This window comes from Muntiacus reevesi, chromosome 10 (genome assembly GCF_963930625.1).
Source record: "Muntiacus reevesi chromosome 10, mMunRee1.1, whole genome shotgun sequence".
Lineage (NCBI taxonomy): Eukaryota > Metazoa > Chordata > Mammalia > Artiodactyla > Cervidae > Muntiacus > Muntiacus reevesi.
In genome coordinates, this window is record NC_089258.1 from 80,474,183 (window position 1) to 80,497,090 (window position 22,908).

General features: G+C 45.8%; 2 protein-coding genes and 1 long non-coding RNA gene across 9 annotated transcripts in view; 1 reads left to right on the forward strand and 2 right to left on the reverse strand.

The window, feature by feature from the left end:
- Window positions 1–1,112: 1,112 nt before the first annotated feature.
- OXSM (3-oxoacyl-ACP synthase, mitochondrial) lies at window positions 1,113–7,845 on the reverse strand. Of its 4 annotated transcripts, none has more exons than XM_065946380.1 (3): window positions 7,675–7,845; window positions 2,829–3,837; window positions 1,113–1,611 (listed from the first exon to the last, which is right to left on the reverse strand). In XM_065946380.1, the coding sequence occupies exons 2-3, from the start codon at window positions 3,806–3,808 to the stop codon at window positions 1,209–1,211; spliced, it is 1,383 nt and encodes a 460-aa protein (XP_065802452.1). In that variant the 5' UTR covers window positions 3,809–3,837; window positions 7,675–7,845; the 3' UTR covers window positions 1,113–1,208. The 4 variants fall into 4 exon arrangements, with proteins under 4 accessions (XP_065802452.1, XP_065802450.1, XP_065802451.1 ...); XM_065946378.1 differs by having other exon boundaries at window positions 2,829–3,947; window positions 7,675–7,844; XM_065946379.1 differs by lacking the exon at window positions 7,675–7,845 and adding an exon at window positions 4,499–4,571.
- Window positions 7,846–8,567: 722 nt separating this feature from the next.
- LOC136176269 (uncharacterized) lies at window positions 8,568–14,453 on the reverse strand. The gene is made up of 3 exons (XR_010664565.1): window positions 14,317–14,453; window positions 12,442–12,494; window positions 8,568–8,781 (listed from the first exon to the last, which is right to left on the reverse strand). It is a non-coding gene; the product is annotated as an uncharacterized lncRNA (long non-coding RNA).
- The window catches only part of NGLY1 (N-glycanase 1), a 56,736-nt gene continuing 47,795 nt past the window's right edge, over window positions 13,968–22,908 (forward strand). For 2 of the 4 annotated variants that reach the window (XM_065946373.1, XM_065946376.1), the window contains exons 1-2: window positions 13,968–14,144; window positions 22,374–22,488. In XM_065946373.1, coding sequence (XP_065802445.1) covers window positions 14,005–14,144; window positions 22,374–22,488 — 255 coding nt within the window. In that variant the 5' untranslated portion in view covers window positions 13,968–14,004. Of the gene's footprint in view, window positions 14,145–14,567; window positions 14,705–16,002; window positions 16,035–22,373; window positions 22,489–22,908 lie in introns of those variants that run through there. The other 2 variants (XM_065946375.1, XM_065946374.1) reach the window with 2 other exon arrangements.

The window sequence follows — 22,908 nt, forward strand, 5'->3', positions numbered from 1 at the left end:
GACAAAATGATTGCTGCTTCCCCTGCACCCTGCGAATCGCCTACAAGAATCTCTTGGGGCCAGCCCTGACCAAACATACGGGAGAGCGAATTCTGGGAAACGTATTCATAGTTCAGCCTGGCCAACTTGACAGGTTGCAGAACCATCGTAACACCCCAAACATGCAATGGCTTCCAACTATTCTCAGTGCCTTAATAAAGCTTATGAGGTTCTGGGACTTCCCTGGTGGTCCAGTGGCTAAGACACTGTGCTCCCAATGCAAGGGGCCCAGGTTCAATCCCTGCTCAGGGAACTAGATCCCACATGCTGCAGCTAAGATCTCACATGCTGTAACGAAGACCCAGTGTAGCCAAATAAATAAATAAATAATATGTATACATATAACATACATGAAAGAAGAACAAAATATATATGATAATATATAATTCCTAATATATATGAAAGAACAAAATTATTTTTAAAAGTTAAGTTTCTTTGTGACCTGATTTCCACCAGACTTTCTGACTTTCCCTCCTGCCTGCTTCTCAGGCTACATGTATTGACATTCTGTGCTGATGCTCTTTCTAAATTTCCCAGTCTTTCCAAACTATGCCTCCTGGCTGGAATGTTCTTCCTTACGTCCCCCTATCCCAGCTGAGACCTGTTCACCCTTAAGGCCTCAGCTGCTTTTAGGGAACCACTTCATCCTTGGTGGCCAGTACACAAAACCACATTCACAGCTGGCTCTTAAAAAACTTCAACTGAGCGAATTGTGTGCCGGTGAGAATTACGACTGAGGGTCAATGAAAGAACATGGCTGGAGACTTGGGCACATAGGAGATAAAGTGCTATGGCAAAGGTCAACAGGAAGGTAACACACACAGCCTGTTAACATCTCACGTCTGTGCCCCCAGCCTCCCAGGAAACCGGTGGCAGCACTGAGAGACATTTTTGGTCGTCACCGCTGGGGAAGGAGGGGGCACTGGAATCTAGTGGGCGGGAACTCGGATGCTGTAAAGCATCCTACAATGTACAGGACAGCCCCCTCTTTCCTCAACAAAGAAGCACCCTGCGCAAAACATCCACGGTGCCAAGGCTGAGAAACCCGGACAAGAATAAACAGTGCCTGGGTATTGTTATATAAAAATATGCATTTATATAAATGTATTATTTCTCAATGCAGTTTATAACGGTTAAAAACATCAATATTTAATTACAAGTGATTTGTCCTACATGCCAGCAATACAAAGTGTTGCATTAGTACCGCCGAAACCAAAGGAATTGGTGAGTGCAATTCGTCTTTTCTCAGCTTTCCATTCCTGTGCCTTGAGTGGCACGTAATTGAGATCAAACTGCGGCTCTGTGCAGTCCAGGTTTAGAGTAGGCGGCAGTTTCCGATGATAACAAGCCAGGGCGGTGAAGGCGGCCTCGGCAGCCCCGGCAGCCCCCAGGAGGTGCCCCGTGGCCCCCTTGGTGGAGGAGACGGCAAGGGCGTGCGCGTGGTCTTTGAAAAGCTGTTTGATGGCTTTGTTTTCAGCGGCATCTCCCAGAGGCGTGGAAGTAGCGTGTGCGTTGATGTAGGATACCTCCTCAGGTTGGATGCCTGCATCTTTTACAGCAGCGGCCATGCATCTAATAAATAAGAAAAAAGCAGTTGAACTCATCAGAACGACATTTCATTTTAACAAGGTATTCAGCATCTGTGGGCTTCTCCAGTGGTTCAGTGATAGAGAACCCATCTGCCAAAGCAGGAGACACGGGTTCAATCCCTGGGTGGGGAAGATCCCCTGGAGAAGGAAATGGCAACCCACTCCAGCATTCTTGCCTGGAGAATCCCCATGGACAGAGAAGCCTGGAAGGCTACAGTCCATGGGGTCACAAAGAGTCAAACATGACTGAATGAACACGCACTCATTGTCCGTATGACTACAGATAATGGCTACAGAAATATCCAAGTACACTGGATGAAAAGAACCCTTTATGTTCCCATAACAGAACAGCATCTTGGATTCCCACGTGCACTAGAATGCCCTCTACATGGGAATACCAAGGCACCCCCAGTACCCTGGACTGATTCATCACCGTGATATAAACATATAAACCTATGGATTTTACAATCTCTAATAAAACATATTTCCATTTTATTTGAACTGTCCTTTTTTCCTAGAGGAAAAAGTAAGGTAGACTCAACCCCAGAATGATTTTTCTTTGGGGAATTTCTTATCAGTGGAGAATGCATACAGAGTTAAAATAAGGAGAAAATATTTATAACTATGTTTTAATTTTTTGTTTCACACTTAAATGTAAAGCTTTGCATATTTGCCAATAATCTAAAAAAATGTCCGTGCCATCACTTTAATGCTTCAAATATCTTTCAAAATCTTCTTATTCAGGCCATAAGAATTCTAAGTGAATGAAGAAGTACAAAGCCAAACCTCCAAACAGACAAATTTAAAAGTAAAATATTTCAAAAAAAAAAACAAATAAAACTTTTCTCTGGGAAAACCTCTGAAAATCTCACGGATGTTAACACCTCCTTATTCAGTTCCGGGCTGCCTCGATTTCCTTAAGAGGTAGCTCAGAGTATAACCAGAAGTGTGATGAAGGGTTTCAGCGAAACACGACCGTCTCCTCATCCAGTTGGCTGCTACGCTTGACATTTCCAGTACCAGCAACTACTCAATAAAACTCAAGAGGATATTCAAACGTTTTCAAACACGGTAAGGCAAAGAAAACACTGTTCAGTCTAAAACAGAGACAGCGCACCAAGGCCGGATACGACCATTTCGCCTAAGTTGAGACCCCAAGGGTCTCATCTGAAGAAACGGGAACAAACGAGCAGTCTTTACCTGAAGGCGCCCTCTCCTCCAGGGTCGGGGGCGGTTATGTGGCCGGCATCCCCGGAGAGTCCGTAGCCCAGGATCTCGGCGTAGACCCGGGCCCCTCTGCGGAGCGCATGCCCGTGTTCCTCCAGGACCAGCACGGCCGCGCCTTCTCCCATTACAAACCCGTCCCTCCGGGGGTGAAACGGCCGACAGGCGGACTTCGGATCCGCGTTCGTGCTCAGAGCGCGGGCTCTGGCGAAGCCCGCGAGGGACAGGGGGCTGATGCAAGAATCCGTGCCCCCGGCCACCATCACGTCCGCATCTCCGTGGGCTACGAACCTGAACGAGTCTCCCACCGCGTGAGCCCCGGTGGTGCAGGCCGTGGAGACCGCGTGGTTGGGGCCCTTGAGCTGATGGCGGATGCTGACCTGGCCTGCTGCCATGTTGACCAGAATCTTAGGGACGAAGAATGGGCTGACTTTACTGTAACCTTTGGTCTGAAACGTCCAAGCGGTTTCGGAAATCACCTCCAGAGGAACCATTCCCATGCCGATTGCGACACCTGTAGCCGCCTGGTCAGCTTCTGACCGAGGGTGCCAGCCCGCATCTTTTAAGGCTAACTCAGCGGCCGCGATGGCCATCACCGTGGGAGGCGACATGGCCTTGGTGTCTGACTTGGGCACAAAGTTTTGCTCGTTGAACTGCCCTTCATCACAACCTCTTGGCACATAAGCGGCAACGCTGCACGGGATGCTCTGGTACTCCTCGCCAGTCAGGGAGACTATTCCACTCTCTCCCCGGACAAGGCGGTCCCACACCAACTGAGTTCCAACGCCAAGAGGGGTCACTAAGCCGATGCCGGTGACGACGACTCGCCGACGCAATCCGGGTGCTGGCGCGCTTGCCAAGAACCGCCTTTCATTTATTAATCGCTGGCATGATCCTGCACGTATCAGGTGACGTTTGGTAATCCTTAGGAAACTTTGCAAGCCGTCTGACAGCATGGTTGAGATTCAGAGGGTCAGCACCTTTCCTGTAACAGACCACAACACGCCCAGCAGGTATGGTCACTGTGGTTTAAAACACCTTAAAAGGTCTAAGAAACAACATCCACGGTGTGGTTTTCAGGCGCTCGGTTGTGAGCTGTTAAGGGAACGCAGGGAAAAATAACGTTATGTCATTTTAATTTATACTTATCATCGAACCACCTGTTTGGACGCAGCCCTTTTCAGACTCCAATTACCCTAAGATATTAGAAGACAAAGGAGTGAAACGACGATTCATTCGAATCACATAAACAGAACTTGACTATGGAAAACACACGGGCGTTCCTGGCCTGATACGGACTGCGGAAAACATCCTTTTGCAGGATGACCAAGACCGTATTACATTTAATGCTCCTGGTGTTAGCGGCGTAAAACACATTTCGGGCCGTAGTGTTCGAGGTAGGGGTGAGAGGACTTTTTGGATCCTCAGCAGGGAATCAGGATTTCTGCGACCGCGAAGGACAAGGGCGAGGGGAGGCCGGGGACAAGGGACGGTGGCCAACTCCCAGCACCGCCTCAGACACCCGAGGAGAGCGTGGAGAGAGGAACAGACAGCAGGCCCTGGTCCTCCACGCTGCTCTCCGCACCCGCCCCCGACCCGATGGGGCCCCGGAGCGCGAAAGCCAAAGAGGGGCGAGCGGCCACTACCTGCACCTGGTGCAGCCCGCGCAGCCGCGGTTCCCGGCGCCCGACGGGCGATGCGCACGCGCACAGGCACGTCCGCGAGGGCGCGCACGCACGAACGCGAGGGCGCGTGCGTGTGCGTGCACGCCCCGACGCGCGCGCCCGCCGGCCCGAGCGCCCTTCCCCCGCGTCCCCTTGGCGGAGGTCAGATCTTCCTGGAGGCGGATCCCGGCTCGGGGCCTGCGGCCACGTCGGCCGCTCCAAGATAAGCTGGAACGCACACGAAACGCAAGGACAGAGCATTTTGCCCGTCAAGAGGGGATTTTTTTATTTTTTTCTAATAATGCCCAAATAGTCTCCTGTTGTGGGGAAAAGGGGCACCGTCAGATTCTGCTGGACTCCTAGGGAAGAGTTAAAGACGTTCCTGAGTCCTTCCAGTGATGTCTGGGTCGCCCACACCTGTTTGTACTGAGTAGGCCGAAATAAAATGCCCAGCAGCAGGAAGTCGGCTGTGAGTTTTGTTGTTCAGTCGCTACATCCTGTCCGACTCTGCGACCCCATGCATGGACTGCTTTGTGGTACATCTAAATGCTCTGCAGCCACTTAAAATAATTCTGTGTGTGACTATTAATATAGGGCTTCCGGGTTGGCTCGGTGGTAAAGAATGGCTTGCCGGTGCAGGATACACGGGTTCCATTCATGGAGAAGGAAATGGCAACCCACTCCAGTGTTCTTGCCTGGGAAATCCCAGGGACAGAGGAGCCTGGACGGCTACAGTCCATGGAGTCGCTAAACGTGGACTTAGTAATGTGGAAAGCATTTATTAATGTGGAAAGCGATTGATACTTTATTAGAAGATCCAAGTTGTAGCTTGTGTTTTTACTTTTTAAAGGGGATTTTTTTTTTGCGCGGGGGGGTGTTGTCTGCAAAGTATGTACGATAATAGTGATGTCCCTCCCACACACACCTTTTTTTCGCAGCGGTGCAGAGACTTGAGGGATCTTAGTTCCCCCTCCAGGGGTGGAACCCAGGACCACTCGCAGTGGAAGCACTCAGCCCCCCTGGGCCTCCAGGGAATTTCCTCCCACCCTTATTTTTGCTTAGTTTTGTTTCCTGTCTTGTCTACAGTATACAAATAAGCCTTTCTAATAATAAACTTATGTTTACTTTTAAAATTTATTTTCAGATCTTGGGTAGTGCTCAAAATATCACACCCAGTGTCTGACAAGAATGGAGACAGGAATAGAACAAAGAAAAATGTAGACATTTGTTTCTAAGTCTTCGAAAAATTCAGCAACTTATTTGCTCAGAGCTGACTGAATTTATCAAGGGAAAAGTAACATGAGCGTATTGTTTAAAATGCAAGAAGTCAGCAAGGTAATATTTATTGGAAGAGCGAACTCATTGGAAAAGATCCTGATGCTGGGAAAGATTGAAGGCAGAAGGGGGGAGACAGGATGAGATGGTTGGATGGAATCATCGACTCAATGGACATGCATTTGTGCAAACTCTGGGAGATAGTGAGGGACAGAGGAGCCTGGCATGTTGCGGTCCATGGGGTTGCAGAGTCAGACCTGACTTAGGGACAGACCTGACTTAGGGACTGAACAATTACAGCTCATGTGCTGTCCCAGATAAGTTTGGTTTCCTTGTTCCTTTTTTAGTTTTTGGTCCTGCTGGGCAGCTTGCATGATCTTAGTTCTCTGACTAGGGATTGAATCTGCACCCTCATCCCTTCGCAATGAAAGCATGGGGCCCTAACCACTGGGCTGCCACTGAATTCCCTGTCCTTTCCTCTCCTTTATATAAAGGGTGGACTGTATACTCTGCATCTGAACTTGTCAGCGTATTTGTCTCTCTCTGGGCAATGTCTCTTGAAGCATTATTTTCCAAGTAGAGTGCTTTGCCGTCTTTCCCAGCTCTAGAGGCTTTGGGAGAAACTTAGCTTTTCCTGGTTAGTAATGGATTTAAATGTGTCTGGAAATGCACTTTTTCTAAAATTGTTCCCTAATATGACCTTGAGTCATCCTTGATCCAAGGCCTAGTCCATTACTTCTTAGTGCGAACTTCTTTCAATGATAGTAGAGTTACTTTAAGAGAAATTAAAATAAACGTAGTTATAAAATACAACTAAAACTTCACGAGTGAGAAGTACCCAAATTTGCTCTCTCCTCTCTTCATTGATATACAGTGTTTTCAAGTCACGGTGTGAAAAGACCTAAAATATATTTTATGAAGCCAAACTCATATGCAACATAACAGTTTTAACACGCTGTTCTTTTTTCTTTTGTATATCACAAAATTATCTTGGATAAGAAGTGACAAGTTGATTAAAATATTGTAGAAAAGTAAAGTCACTGATAAGTCATTTCATTTTCATTTCTCCCTCTGATCTTTGGTCTGGAAAGGGGTGAGAAATTTTATGATATTCTAATAGCTGTATACAATTTAGTACCATGTGTGTGCATGTGCTTAGTCACTTAGTCATGTCTGACTCTTTGCGACCCTGTGGCCTGTAGCCCACCAGGCTCCTCTGTCCATGGGGATTCTCCAGGCAGGAATACTGGAGTGGGTTGCCATTCCCTACTCCACGGGATCTTCCCAACCCAGGGATCAAACCCAGGTCTCCCCGTATTGCAGATGGATTCTTTACCATTTGAGTCACTAGGGAAGCCCTTTAGTACCATATTCCTTGTCAAAATACATTGGTATTTTATCCAAAAACCTTCAAAACGGCCCCACTTACCATAGTCTCTTGTTCAGCTATAGGTTTACTTAAATTTTTGTGATTTGGTTCAAAACTGTATTTCGAGGTATAGTTCCCATTCTCTGTTAAAATAGATTTCCACCCAAAATGACTGTTCTCTTGCTCTGCTCAACTAGAGTCTGTTTCACCTATATCTGTTCACATGACTGACCTTGCTACATACTTGCGCCAGCCCCAGCTAGTGATTGTTCTAATCTTTAGATCAGAACCACCCCCCCCACCCCCCACCTAACGTGACAGTTTATCAAAGGGGCCATGAGATATGCCCCTCTGCTTACTTCTCCTGGTAACCTATGAGCTAGCCGGATATCAATCTGGGCCCCCTCCCGCTGGAAGCAAAGACCCCTGCCATGACCTGCCCACCTGCCCACCATCTGTGACACACATGTAAGATCCCTCCGTTCATTAAACCATCAATGTCTCTGTCACTCACCCTGGGCTCTTTTTTCAGTCTTGAAGCTGAGCAAGTACAGGGTTTGCAGGCCTATGGAGTGTAGACCAACACCCAGCAAAACTGAGCTTATCACCTCTGGATGGACTTCAGCTTCTCTTTTTTCATCTCTGTATCTTTGCTTGTATTTTCTTTTCTTCAATATTTCTGTCTAACCTGAGTCAGAAACTGGCATGTGAAAATGAGTAAGGTATGGTTCTTTCTTTCATTGTCTAGTAGAAGGAAATAGCTGTGAAGACAAATACGTGCAAAGTACTGAAACAGGTGCTGTAATAGAAGAATATAACAATTATGATAATATGAAAGAGACAATATAATACTATGGGTCAATACTACCTTCCAAAGTCAGGAAAGTCTTGCAAAAAGTTGACCTTTGACCTTGCATCTAGTAATCTTGGTGGGAAGGGACATCCTGCCAGGCAAAATAGAACAAACTTCTGAGACCTGGTATCTTCTACAATCTGCTGGTAGTAGTTCAGTGTGGCCAACACTGGATTTGAGGTGTGGGACAAAGCAACAGGGAATGTCTGAGAGTGATGAATGGGCTGATGGGAACATGTCTTGGGTTTTGTGCAGAAGACTTTGGATTACTCCCGTAGGTCAGAGATGGTATGTGGGCAGCCCCAGTTGCAACCTATGGACTGCAACCTTCTTTTATTGAATCTAAATTCCTCTAGGATGGAAATGGTACACTCTCTCATTCCCTACCCCAGGATCTCCGCTACTCCTTTTTGTCTTGAACAAAGCCACTTACGTTCAAATCTCTTGCCTAATTTGTGACATCACTTGACTGTAGAGAGTGTGCTGAATTGCTGAAATTTGGTCTCTGTACACTAGTGCTGAATTAAATCTCGGGGACAAGATTCTGGGTAAAAACAAAAATAGCTTTATTGCTCTGCCAGGCAAAGGGGATCATAGCGGGCAAATGCCCTCAAGACTATGTGTCCTGTCCTAGAAGGGGTAGTGAGGAATCATGGTGTTCAAGGAGCAGGGCATGGTCAGCTTGTGGACGTCCTTCTGATTGGTTGGTGGTGAGGAATCCAGAGTCAGCATCATCAGCCTTCTGGTTGCAACTGGTCTGGGGTCTACCTGCCTGTGGGCAGCATGCAATTAACTTCTCCACCTGGTGGGGGTTTCAGAATCTGCAAAACAGCTCACAGGCCAAGGCTCAGAATATTATCTAAAGTCATTGAGAAAGGACAAAAGGTCCTTGACTTTGTTTAATGGCAGAAGTATTGTTGTGTCTTGCTTTGACTAAAGTCTTTCTACAGACAAAAGGCAGGTGGAGGACCTGGGTGGGGGAGGTCTATTCCGGGAAGGTTTTATAGGGGTCTTGCTCGGTTACATGTGGGCAAGGGGTAGCCACAGAAGACTTCTCAGCAGAAAAATAACACGATCAGAGGGGTGGTTTAGAAAGAGCATCATTGCAGTATGTGCAGGGGGGCTGGAGGGTGTGGGAAGGGCAGTGGGGAAGAGAGTGCAAACTGGTGGGGCCTAAACTAGGGCAATGGAAAGGAGGAGAGATCACTAGGATGCTGTCCTTAAGTGGGGGGGGGGGGGGGGGGGGGGGGAGGGGCCTGCAGCAGGGGCGGTGATCTCCCACAGCAGGGATGTTCACCCCTTCCCCACCCCATTAACCTACAAATTTAAGGGTTCTGTTCAAATTCATTCTCTTCCATGAAACTTCAGTGACAGTGGAACTTTCCTTCCTCTAGTTTGGAATACTTCTCAAACTTTACTGGGCACCTGAAAGGCTTACTGCACAGGTGGCTGGGTCTCACCTGTAAAGATGGGGCTTGGGGGCTTCCCAGGTGGCTCAGTGGTAAAGAATCCGACTGCCAGTGCAGGAGACAGGGGTTCAATCCCTGGTCTGGGAAGATCCCGTGTGCCCCCGAGCAACTCAGCGTGTGTGCCACAGCTACTGAGCTTGTGCTCCAGGCCCCATGAGCCGCAACTGCTGAGACCCGAGCACCCTCGAGCCGTGCTCTGCAACAAGAAAAGCCCCTGCAAGGAGAAGCCTGCACGACGCAGCGAGAGAGGAGCCCCCAGTTGCCACAACTAGAGAGAAGCCTGCCCAGCAATGAAGACCCAGCATAGCCAAAAATAAGTAAAATTATGAAAAAAAAAAAAAAGATGGAGCTTGAGAATATCCTGACGAATTCCCTGGTGATGCTGCTGCTGGTCCAACCAGTGAGCGGACTCACAGGGACTCCTGTGAAGACAGTGGGCCTGTGCTCATCGCCACTGCTTGGATGCAGCACAGCACCTTTAGTAGTCACTGCATAACTATTTGGTGAGTGAATGAATTACAGAATGAATGAATAAACACATACGCATATGCATACACCACTTTGCACATTTCTCACCAAATGTTTTTTTCAGTGACTCTTTTTGTTTCATCAACTGAACAGCTATCTGTGTATAAGGTATTATTATTCATTCTGTCCTTCCTACTAGATTAAATGTTTCTTAATGTCATTCATCTCAGGATGCTTTGCAGAGTGTGTGCTCAATAAATAGTAATTGGTTACATATGTAATATGATCATACAATAGTGAATCATCACATACTCCTGAGAGTCTTCAACCCCTCTCCTTGCCAGTAGTCTTCATTTAGGTCAACATTTTCATTTTTTATGACAAAACCTATCCCAGGGAAATTTTAGTGAGTTGTATCTTTATTTCATCTAAGAATGGTGCCACCATATGTCATATGTCACCTAAAAATGGTGTTCTTAATAAAGCTGGAATCCTAAAAGGAAATTCATTACTCTGAAGCAAAAAAAAAAAAAAATCAAGTGAAAAAACAGAAAGTTTAAACCTGATTTAAACTAGAATATCCTTTTATGTGTTTGAAGCAGTGGTGGGTATAAAGAGATTAAGAGTAGCTTAATATCTTCGATTTTTCTACAGGAAACTGAAAAATCAAAATATTTTCAACTTACGGAAGTAGAAGAAGCAGACAAGGAAAAGAAAGAGTCGAGTCCCTTATTATAATAGATTCCTTAATAACTCCATAAATGGTATCCTAGAGAGATTTTAGTTACTCAAAGTAAAGAGTAATTGGGAAGGATAAAAATTTCAGATGAATTAAAATAAACAATAACTCAGTGAATTACCCTTGAAATGAGGATTTTTATGACTTTATGGACTGTATGATATTATAATAGCATTAATTTTATAGCACTGGTTTTCACACTGTGATTGCATGTTTCCCACAGAAGCACTCACAAGGCCAACACCTGTCAAGGGAAAAGCTGAGTTGATAATACTCTGTTCCTCCTCACACCACATATGCATTCCTGCTTCAATCCTAGAGTGCCTCCACTTTGGTGTTTTATATATACTAGGTTTTCTCTTAAGATTTTATTTGGGGGGGAAAAAAAAAAAGGTGTTCTAGATCTTTAAAAAAAATTCTAACTATTAGATAGTATATGGTAACCTTATGTGATTATTATAGAATAAATAAGTTGATGGAAAAAGAAACTCCAGGGGAATACAGTTTGTGATGGAGACAGCTAATTACAACCCCAACCCCCACCCCCATCCTCCCTGCTTGAGGGTTGTGGGTGCTCCCTGTCCAGCTAAGGACTACATTTCCCAGCCTCCCACCCTCCCCAACCCCCGCCGACTTTTACCTAGTTGGGGCTTCCTTTTCACCAGTGATACAGTAAAGAAAACGCTATTTGTCATTTCTGGGCCCATGAAGCAGATATGCTTTCTTTGTGCCAGCCACTAAGTAAATGCAGACGTCTCTGAGGCCATATAGCAGTAGTTAACAAACCACAAGCTAAATCCAGAAGGCTGCTTGTTTTTGTAAATAGTTTCTTTGGAACCTTACCATACCCATTCATTCTATAGTACAGTTGGCCCTTGAACAACATGGGTTTGAACTGCTGGGTTCACTTAATACATGGATTTTTTTCAGTATTAAATGCTACAGTGCTACATGGTCTGCTGTTGGTTAAATCCTCAGATTCAAAACCACTCAATACGATCTATGAGCTACAGTGGAACCTCACATATATACAGAGGACGTTATTCACAGAATTTGACTGCCAGGGAGTGTTGGTGACCATAACACCCCATGCTGTTCACCCCAACACCCCATGTTAGGGGTGTTAAGAGCAAACTACTGATTGCTGCAGAGGCAGAGTAGTTAAACAGTTGAAACAGAGACCCTATGGCCACAAAGCCTTAAACATTTACTAAATGGCACCCCACTCCAGTATTCTTGCCTGGAAAAATCCATGGACAGAGGCGCCTGGCAGGGTACAGTTCATGGGGTCGCAAAAAGTCGGACACAACTGAACAACGGAGCATGCATGCATATGGCCCTTTATAAAAAATGTTTGTTGATCTCTACGCTGTGGGATGAAAGGAGCCTGGGGCCCTGAATCATTACATGGAGGAACTGACAAATGAGAACTACATCATTAAACTGTTGTGTGCACAAGAAAGAAATATTTCTTATGTTAAATCATGGGAATCTTTAGTTACAGCAGCTAACAACAAATTATCAGTTAAACACAGCATTCTTGGAACCTGGTCCAAGAATATTATATTTATTAATATATAAATATTACATATTTATCAAAATCTCACATGTATCTGGCAATTGAATGATAATTGAAGTGGGTAGTATAGCTCGGGGACTTGCTCAGAGATACTGGAAGAAAATTTCGAACTTAAAAAGCAAACCGAAGATAAAGCATCAAGAATATCTAAAGAAACTTAGACAAAAACTTACCTTTAAAATCTATCATCAAGAAACAATGTTTGTTGAGATTTGGAAAGGAATTTCTACAAAGAAAGGAGGCATTGGTAAAGCACATTTTCAAAGGCATGGAGAGGCAGAGCATGGATTAAAGAGGTTAGGATCCATCTTCTAAGAGGAATAGAGGACACTCATCACATCCTCTACCTGCACAACAAAGTCACAAATTGATACACACCCTTACTATATGGGATGCATAGCTTGCTGTCTCTCCTTTCCCTTCTATCCTATTCTGTCACTACTGGGTCTGTGTTTTATTTTGGTCAATAGAGTCCACCACCTGCAACCTGCAGTTTCAAAAACACTTCTTTACAGAAACATCATACTATCTGGGCTGGGAATGATGCAAGAGATTTTCAGTCATTTATCTAGTTCTAAAAGGAATCCATAGAGGGGAATCCCAGCAGAGTTCATAGCCATGCCTTTGGTTTTGAAAACTGCTTGCTCCTTCCTCCTGGGGTGTTTCATCCGTATTTATCTAGGAAGGCCTGACAACCTGCGAGGAGGAAGCTGTAAGATATTTTCATTTGGAATAAAGCTGGCAGTTGGAGTACAAGTAGTTTCCCCACTGTCTTGGCTGGATCTATTGAGGTTGGCCTTGGGACATAGAGGAACCCAGGTTTCTGCAATGTACCAGCCAGCACCCACTAGCCCTGGCCAAAGCCCGCGGCCCCCCTGTACCAGCCCTTCCACCCCACCCCTGGCCCAGACTACTGAGTCAATTCCTAAGCAGTTTGATAAGAAACCTTCTCTGTCCCTTTTCATACTTTAATGAAACTGTTACACAGAAGCTCTTCAGTGATCAAACCTGGTCCCTGGTCGTGAAGCTAAATCTTCAGAGATCACACATCTGACCTCGTTTACTGGAAGCTACCACTACCAGACTGCTACTGCTGCTGCCAAGTCACTCAGTCGTGTCCGACTCTTTGCGGCCCCATAGACTGTAGGACCCCATAGACTGCAGGACCCCATAGACTGTAGTCCGCCAGACTCCTCTGTCCATGGGATTCTCCAGGTAAGAATACTAGAATGGGTTGCCATTTCCTCCTCCAGGGGATCTTCCAAACCAGGGATTGAACTCGCCTCTCCTGCATGGCAGGCGGATTGTTTACAGCTGAGCCACTAGGGACGCCCAACACCCCTGGGCAAAGCCCCTTGTTCTGGACGATCAAGACCCCATCCCCGTCTGGTCGAAGATCCTTGGGCCCTGACCACCAGGTTTCTCTCGGCCCAAAACCTCGAAGCTCCCAAACAGACCCCAGCAGGCGGGGACAAGGCCCCAGCCCCGCCTAGACGACCCGTACCTGAAGACCAGCCCCGCCCCTCCCCCCCCGCCCCTCCCCCGCCCCTCCCCCGCCCTTCTCCCCCCCCGCCCCTCCCCCGCCCTTCTCCCCCCCGCCCCTCCCCTCCTCTCCCCGCCCCTCCTCCCGCCCTCCGGGCCGGCCGCGGGCGCGGCGCTCCGGGGCGCCTGCTCAGAGCGCGCGCGGCGCGGGGCGGGAGCGGACGGCGCGGGGCGGGGCTCAGCCGCTCTCGAGCATGGCGGCGGCGGCGGCGGCGGCGCTGGGCGGCTCCGCCGGCTCCGCGTCCCCGGCCGTGGCCGAGCTCTGCCAGAACACCCCGGAGACGTTCCTAGAGGCTTCCAGGTTGCTGCTCACTTACGCGGACAACATCCTCAGGTGCGGGCCGCGGGAGGACGCGGACGGCAGGCGGGGCGCGGCCCCCGCTCGGCCAGGGCTTGGGGGCGCCCGGCCGGTGGTGCCGGGGGCGGGGGAAGGGTCGCCGGTCCCGCGCCCCCAGGATGGAGACCCGGCCCACCCAGCCCCGCCCGAGGGGAGGCGGCGTCCTGACCTGATCCCTGGCGTCGCGCTGGGCGGGGACGGGGAGACGCGCCCGGGGCTCCGGCCGTTGAACCGTCTTCGAGTCCGGACAGAAGCGGCCACAAGCGTCTCACGCCCCCCGCGGGCGTTTTAGCCGCCGGGCGCCTTCAGCTGCCACAGGCGGCTGAGAAGTTTGTCAGGGGCGCGCCGTTCTCCGGTCGGCGTCTTGCGGGCATCCTCACGCCGCCGTCGTGTCCGCGAGGGCAGCCCTGGCTGGGGGCGCTTTGTTCACCCCTGGACCTTCGAGGGACCTCGAGGCTTGGGGGCGTCGGGAAGTAGAGTTTGGACGACTTCCCGCGTCTCTTAGCTCCCCACGTGGTGCCCAGAGGGACCTGAGGTGGGGGCAGAGGGCACCTGAGGTGGGGGCGGGAGACGGGACCTGAGGTGAGGGCCAGAGGGCACCTGAGGTGGGGGCGGGAGACGGGACCTGAGGTGAGGGGCAGAGGGCACCTGAGGTGGGGGCGGGAGACGGGACCTGAGGTGAGGGGCAGAGGGCACCTGAGGTGGGGGCGGGAGACGGGACCTGAGGTGAGGGGCAGAGGGCACCTGAGGTGGGGGCAGAGGGCACCTGAGGTGGGGGCAGAGGGCACCTGAGGTGAGGGGCACAGGGCACCTGAGGTGGGGGCGGGAGACGGGACCTGAGGTGGGGGCAGAGGGCGCCTGAGGTGGGGGCAGAGGGCGCCTGAGGTGGGGGCGGGAGATGGGACCTGAGGTGGGGGCAGAGGGCATCTGAGGTGGGGGCAGAGGGCACCTGAGGTGAGGGCAGAGGGCACCTGAGGTGGGGGCAGAGGGCACCTGAGGTGGGGGCGGGAGACGGGACCTGAGGTGGGGGCAGAGGGGCGCCTGTGAAGGCTCCGCCCACCCCTCCGTCCCTCCCCCGCCTCGGCCCCTGGTGCACTGTTTGTTGGCATGAAGTCTGAAAAGGAGATTCCCTCTCAGCTTCAAGGCTCTAGATTTCACGTGACCTGATTTGGGAGATGTTAGTTGCGAGTGCAGTGTTTTAAGCCATGGCAGTTTCAGTGCTCAGTGAAAGGCGCTCAGTCGTGTCCGACTCCTTGGCGACCCCACGGGACTCTCCAGTCCATGAATCCTCCAGGCCAGAATACTGGAGTGGGGAGCCAGGGGATCTTCCCGACCCAGGGATCGAACCCAGGTCTCCCTCATCCGTTGGTGGCTTCTTTACCAGCTGAGCCACCAGGGAAGCTCTTCATACAGGTCACCTTGGTGACTTTACAGGTGAAGCGAAGGAACAACACATGGAGCCCTTGTCCTGAGCCAGCTGCTCCGAGGGGTGCGGTGTGCACCGCGGCACGATTGTGACCTATGTGGGGGCTGTCTCCTTCCTCTGTGACACCTTCTCGGCTCGATTTCCCTACCCCAGGAGGTCAAACAGCTCTTGCAGAGCTCAAGGCCGATGCTGGAGGATTCTGCCCTGAGTGAACCCCGAGGCAGAGTTCTCCAGAGCCCATCCGCCGCAGGGACCTCCCGCCTGGGGAGCCACCCAGCTGTTCAAACCCCTTAATTGGGAACAGGGAGTTGGCCTTATAATGAGGATTCATTTCTGCTTTCAACCCAGTGAAACCACAGATGCTGAGATCAAGGTGTTGTGAGGAAGGAAATCCTTTTGCATCACAGTCATCACTATGAATGTTTACCAAACTCATAGAAGAAACTTGGCATGCTGTTCATGTATGTTACAGTCTTTACTGTGGCTTATGTTTTCTATCTTAAAAAATGTTTGTCTATAAAAAGAAGTTAGAAGTTGAACTCATATAGGTGGAGATGGTGTGAAAAACTTATCTGTTCTAGTTTGTTTTCTTAAGTAGTAATATTAGTTCCCCGTTCTCCTATTCTTACAGTTCAAACTTCTTTGATCTTGGTGGGGGGGAGCCACGTTTTCTTCCCCTTCCAAGTTCATTTACTAGCTTGCTTGTTAACAGAAAAGCCTCGGACCTCTTGAGCCCTTAGCCTTTCTGCACTACACATATGCTAGAGAACAGAGGAGACCCCAGTTTTCTGTTTGTTTTGATGCTTTAGGAAATCCTTTAACCTTAGAGATAAGGGAGGGTGTTGTCTTGATATCCCTTGCAACTGCCTCAGGGTAGTTATTTTATAATATTTTATAGGGTGAATGCTAAAATGAGAATTTCATTTGCAGTTTGTTTTTAAATAGCAATATTTGTCACTGCACACAGGTGAAAATAATACTTTGGTTTAAATTTTAAATTTCTGCTTCAGATTATGCTTATCCTGTTCCCCAACTAAGAGTCATAAAGCTTGTGAAATTATAGAATGAAGTATATGCTAATTTGCATGCACAATATACCATGGGTTAGAACCTTTTTTTTTCAGTTCACTAACTTCTCGATAAAAATCCACTGTCCTCAGTATCTACCTTTCAAGAATCTGTAATAGTTTTACTAACATTCCACATGGGCTCCCTGGAAAATTTGCTTCATTCATTCTTTAAAAAAATTTTTGTTTCCCACTAATTTCCTTTGCAAACTGCACACAGTTACTGGTTATGAACTGCACTGGGTATGATTGGGAAGGGCTAAGAATGGAAAGTGGTTTCTTTCTTCAAAAAAAAAATGTTTAGGAGAAAGACACAGATATAGAAAATAGCCATAGCATAATATCTGGAGGACAATTCGAGGATGATGTTTAAACGCTTACATATTTACATGAGAGGAGATAGCAGGAGCCTGATGTGGAACAGTTTTGACAAGAAAGGTTTGATAAGATGACATATTTGACGTGATATGCAACAGAAAGCACTTGTGGTTTCTAGACTCAGAGCATAATGAGAGATTCGTGTAGAATGATGATGTAAGAAGGCATGGGTTTCACGTCTGAAGTTGTTGTCGTCAGCATGTGTGTAACTGGATGAATGGAGAGACAGTTGTAGGCGAGGGCTGGCAATCCTTGATGACTGAGTGCTAGGGGTACAGCTAGTAATGGGAGGAGACAGAACGCCTGAAATAACTTCGGATTTCTCATCTGAGTTACCACTGACACCTGGAGAAACTGAGCCAGGCAGTTAATGGAGAATGGATGAGTTTGTTGGCACTGTATGGTGGAGAGTGTTTGTAATCAAACCAGTGAGTGGGTTTAAGTCCCTGTCAGCCGTTTTCTAGGAATGTAATTATAGGTGATTTATGTAAACTCTGGGTATCAATTTCCTCATGTTTAACAACTTATTGACCAGAGATGTATTAATACATCTTTTGTTACCCAGATGTTATTGACCAGAGTGTTTCAGTACTCAACTACATAAATCATTGGGCACCGGTGTTAGTTTCTGTGAAAATCCCCTGGTCAACAATGTGTTAACAGGAAAGAACAATACTTAAATTATAAAACTGTCGCAGAAGAAAGAAATAAATAAAGGACATGGCACACATGTTGTTTGTTTCTCTCATTCAGGTTTTCATGTTAAGCTGGGTTATGTGCACATGTTTCCCATGTTGTCAGCTACAGAGAATGGTAAAGTTAGAGCCAGAGATGGTTCCCAGATGATTCTAAAGGCAGATGTTTTTGAAATTTTACTTGTACTTCAGAATAAGTTTTTCAGAAGGACTAAGAAATAGTGTTTCAAATGACCTACAAAATGACTTCTGTGATCAGTGATAAAAATACAAGATTATCAAATGCACTCATGTACTAAGTTTCCACTTGTGAGAAGTTTTTTTGGGATTGTGCATTCCAAAGAAGAGGAGGACAAGTAAATTGCTCAGATATACTTAATTCCTAGCATTTCAGAAATTCTGAAGCAGAAACATTTAAGTTTTCCTTTTCTTAGGAAAGGAAAGCTGTGACTCAGTGGGAGGCTTTTTGCTAACATGTCTTAAAATCTTAGAAATACGGTTGATTATGACTTTTAGGGTGAAAAGTAGGGCTTTTTCCTACTACTCAGTTGTAAATTGTTGTTCAGTTGCTAAGTCAGCAGGCTCCTCTGGCCTCCATTATCTCCCAGAGTTTGCTCAAATTCATGACCACTGAGTCGGTGATGCTATCAAACCATCTGTCTCATCCTCTGCTGCCCCCTTCTCCTCCTGCCTTCAGTCTTTCCCAGCATCAGGGTCTTTTCCAATGAGTAGGCTCTTTGCATCAGGCGACCAAAGTATTGGAGCTTCAGTATCAGTCTTTCCAATGAATATTCATGATCAGTTTCCGTTAGGATTGACTGGTTTGATCTTGCAGTCCGAGGGACTCTCAAGAGTCTTCTCCAGCCCTGAAATTTGAAAGCATCTATTCTTTGTTACTCAGCCTTCTTTATGGTCCAACATCCATACGTGACTACTGGAAAAACCATAGCTTTGACTGTATGGACCTTTATTGTCAAAGAGATGTTGCTGCTTTTTAATATACTGGCTAGGTTTGTCATAGCTTTCCTTCCAAGGAGCAAACATCTTTGAATTTCATGGCTGCAGTCACTGTCCACAGTGATTCTGGAGCCCAAGAAAATAAAATCTGTCTCTCTTTCCACTTTTTCTTCTGTCTTCTATGAAGTGATGGGACCAGATGCCATGATCTTATTAGTTTTTTTTTTTTTAATGTTGAATTTCAGGACAGCTTTTTCACTCTCCTCTTTCACCCTCATCAAGAGACTCTTTAGTTTCTCTTTGTTTTCTGCCATTAATGGTGTCATCTGCAGGTCTGAAGTTATTGATACTTCTCCCAGCAATCTTGATTCCAGCTTGTGAGTCATCCAGCATGACATGCAGATAAAGTTATCTGCATATAAATTAAATAAGCAGGATGACAATATACAGCCTTGATGTACTCCTTTCCCAATTTTGAACTAGTCCACTGGACTAGTTCCATGTCCAGTACTGTTGCTTCTTGAACTGTGTACAGCGGACCATGTTTTGTGAGAACTTTCCTCTATGACCTGTCTGTCTTAGGTGCCCCTGCGTGGCATGACTCAGCTTCATTGAGTTATGCAAGATCCATTGCTGCAACAAGGTTGTGTGATACATGAAGGGATTAGTTGTAAATACAAAGACTGATTTTTCTTTAGATAAAACAATTTGGTGATACCTGTGGGTAAGACAACTCACAAGACACCAAAATGTGTTCAGAGTGATGGTTGAGTAAGATTCAGGAAATTTTGCTGCCCTTTCAAGCCTCATCTCTTCAACAGCATCATCCAGCAACCAAAAGAAACCTCAAGCTAAGGTACAAAATAATTGCTAATCAGCAAGATAAATACTGGAAGTCATAGAAATAATTAATGGTCAGCAGAGATAGGAAGAAAAACATCAAAGAGTTATAGCACAAAAAATTGGAGAAAAATCTGTAGAGAATTAACGGAAGATTAGACAAAACTGAAGGTGATCCTTAGGGCTGCTTTAGATGCCACCGGGTAAGGAGAGTAGTAATGAGCTCAAGGAGAGTGGCTGCACAAGGTTTAAACTGCGAAGCTAGATGTCTAGGTGTGTGTGTGTGTGTGTCTCTCTCTGTGTGTGGTGCTTTTCCAAAGGCAGGAAATGGGAGTTGATGGATTTGAGACCTGAAGGTCCTGGAGCCAAATTGTCTAAGCCTTTGAGGGCTTCAGAGGTTGATTTTCACATCAGTCTATACCCATGACTCTAACTGGTCTGCTCAACGCATTTTAAAAGAGGAAGATAATTGGGTAACTGGACATTATTGCCATTTTTTTTGTTTGCAATATGTGTTGAATGAGAAAAACAGATGAATAATATATGAGGTTCATAGATAGTGTACAAAGATAGGAAATTGCCTATTAGATGCTAGAGAGGAAAATCTAAACTATACAAAGCCCATATCAAAGATGCTGCATTGACAGTTACTTTGAAACACATCAAAATAATAAGCTGTATCAGAACGGCTCATGTAAGTTTTATAAGAATTTTTAAACACTAGTGGAAAGGGGAAGAAAAATTAGAAAATTAAGCACAGTAAAAGACTTTGATTATGTAGAAATCTGGGAACTGTTGGGAAAAAGTAGATTAAGAGCTCTGGCACTTTTGCACCAGTGGAATGTACCATCCTGGTGGTACTGCTTTGTTTATCACCCTGTGGGATGTGTTGAGAATCATGAAAAGATGCCTCATTTATCTGTAACCAGCTTTGATAAAGGTACGGTTATGCTGTCGTTTAATGTTTACATTGTAAGGAAGAGTGGCACACTTGTGACCTAGTGTAGCTGAGAAGCCCGGGAGGCTAAACGTTTTGCTGTGCCCAGGCAGCTCCCACAACAAAGGCCAAAGGTCAGTATTGCCAAGACTTAGAAACTCTGATCTAATACACAGAATAAAATAGTAAGGCACTTGTCTCTCCTTGTGTTTCTGTCATTTTATGACAGAAAATGACAGTTATGTGTCATTTTCAGATGACCTGCAATGAAGAATAATGCTTTTGTTTTTAATTTCCAATCCTTTGTTGACCTATAACTTTTGTAAATTACAGTGAAGATTGCATGGTAATGTCAAGTTACTGTAATAATAACTGAATGCTCTCAGTTTCTGTATTCCTCATGGATGAATAGCAAAGAGTAGATTAGCACCAGTCTGGGCACTTTAACACTATTTTAGAACTTTTGTCTCTGAATATTTTGTAATAAACTTGTGTAGTTTTTGAAATTAAGGAAAAGAGGTTTTAAAAAAAGTTTCATGTAGTGTTTATGACAGTTTGGCAACAGGAGCTGCTTGATGGAAAACAAATGTGAAATTTGTTGAAACTTCCACAATTAAAAATACCTATTTTGGTTTTGTTTTTATATCACAGTATCTAGAGAACATGTATGAGTTTAGGACTAAGGTGACTGGTTATCTGCTAGCATTTGGCCACCCCGCCATTCCAGACCCCAGACTGATGGCCTCAGGACTTCCTCTGTAGACACCTTACGCAGCCACAGAAACCTTAATGTTGTGCTGATGGAAGCCACTATCACTGAACTTCCCTGGTGGCGCAAGATGGTTAAGAGTCTGCATGCAGTGCAGGGGACCTGGATTTGATCCCTGGGTCAGGAATATCCCCTGGAGAAGGGAATGGCAACCCAGTATTCTTGTCTGAAGAATTCCATGGACAGAGGATACAACCCATGTGATCACATAGAGTTGGACATGACTGAGTGACTAACACTTTAAGTTTCACCATTTTTAAAGGTGTCACTGTCAGATATGAAACCTACTTATCCTGAATTATGTTCAGAAGGCGTTTTTTGAGTATAATACCATGATTGTCTTTAACCTTTATTTTTTTTTGCTAACAATCTTTCTGGTTATCAAGATTATTAAAAATCTCAAAGATGTTTCATGTGCTGGTCTCATCCCATGTGTAATATTCAAAATCTTAATCATTGTAAAAGAAATTCAAATCTTCATTTTATATTATTACTATACTTATTGTTGACAAAAATATCTTGAGCTGAAACAAGACTTGTAGTAAAAACAACCATTGGACTAGGGAAGGAAGAAAAATCAAATGACTGTTAAGTTATAACTAGGTTTGTGTTTGTCAGAAGTAGTATTTGAGGAACTTTGGTTCATTTTTATGTAACTTCTTAGTTTCTTGTATTCATTCACAAGCATTTATTAATTTTTAATAAACTATAAATTATTAACACCATCTACATGTCAGGTGTTACTCTTGATGATTGAGATCCATCAGAACAAAACAGGCAAAACTTTCTTCCCCTGTCTGGAGCTTGCATGAGTTTTTCTTCTTCTTTTTTTTTTTTTTTTTTTTTGAGTTTTTCTTCTTAGCAGCTGAAAAACTCATCAGTCTCTAATTTTAACAGCACAGAAATAGAAAGTTGCATGTATTTCCCTCCTGGCAGCATTAATATGATCAGCTGTGAAGGTAAACAGTGATGTTGTGCTAAGTGTGCCCTGAGGGAAGAATCACCAGATCAGGGTGTCCTTCCACACCGGCTGTCTGTAAAGTCGGGATCTCTACTGCCTTGAGGGAATATCGCCAGTGTAAAACGTAGATAGAATGTAAAAACATGTTGAAAATTATAAATTGTTATATATAATCAGACTTTTTTTTTTTAATCAGAAACCCTAATGATGAAAAATACAGATCTATCCGGATTGGAAACACAACTTTTTCTACTCGACTCTTGCCTGTCAGAGGAGCTGTTGAATGTTTATTTGAAATGGGATTTGAAGAGGTAAGTGTGTTCCTGGCTTTCTTTGCGGTTTATGTACAGAGCATTCATTGTAATGTTGATCAGTGATTTCTAAACAACATAATATTTTTTAATTGATTCGTTCGAGAAAGCTATGGAACTAGTTATTTCTTCAGTTATTGGACATTGAAAAATCACAGTAAATATACTTTAAAATCACAGTAAAATATAACTGCTCTCCCATGGGGAGAATTCTTACCATCTCAGTCCTTTAGGGAGGTCAGATGTGCAACCCAGGGACTAAATTGTGATTCTTCTTAGACTTTTGGCCAAAATCTGCTATGTTGAGCACAGAAGAATGGCCTCCAACCCCCTGTCTACAGGAAGAAATGAAAAGGGTAAAAACAGAAAGGTCGAGTTTAGCTGCCACACGTAAGGGTTCTCTTCTGTGACGGGAGAGAA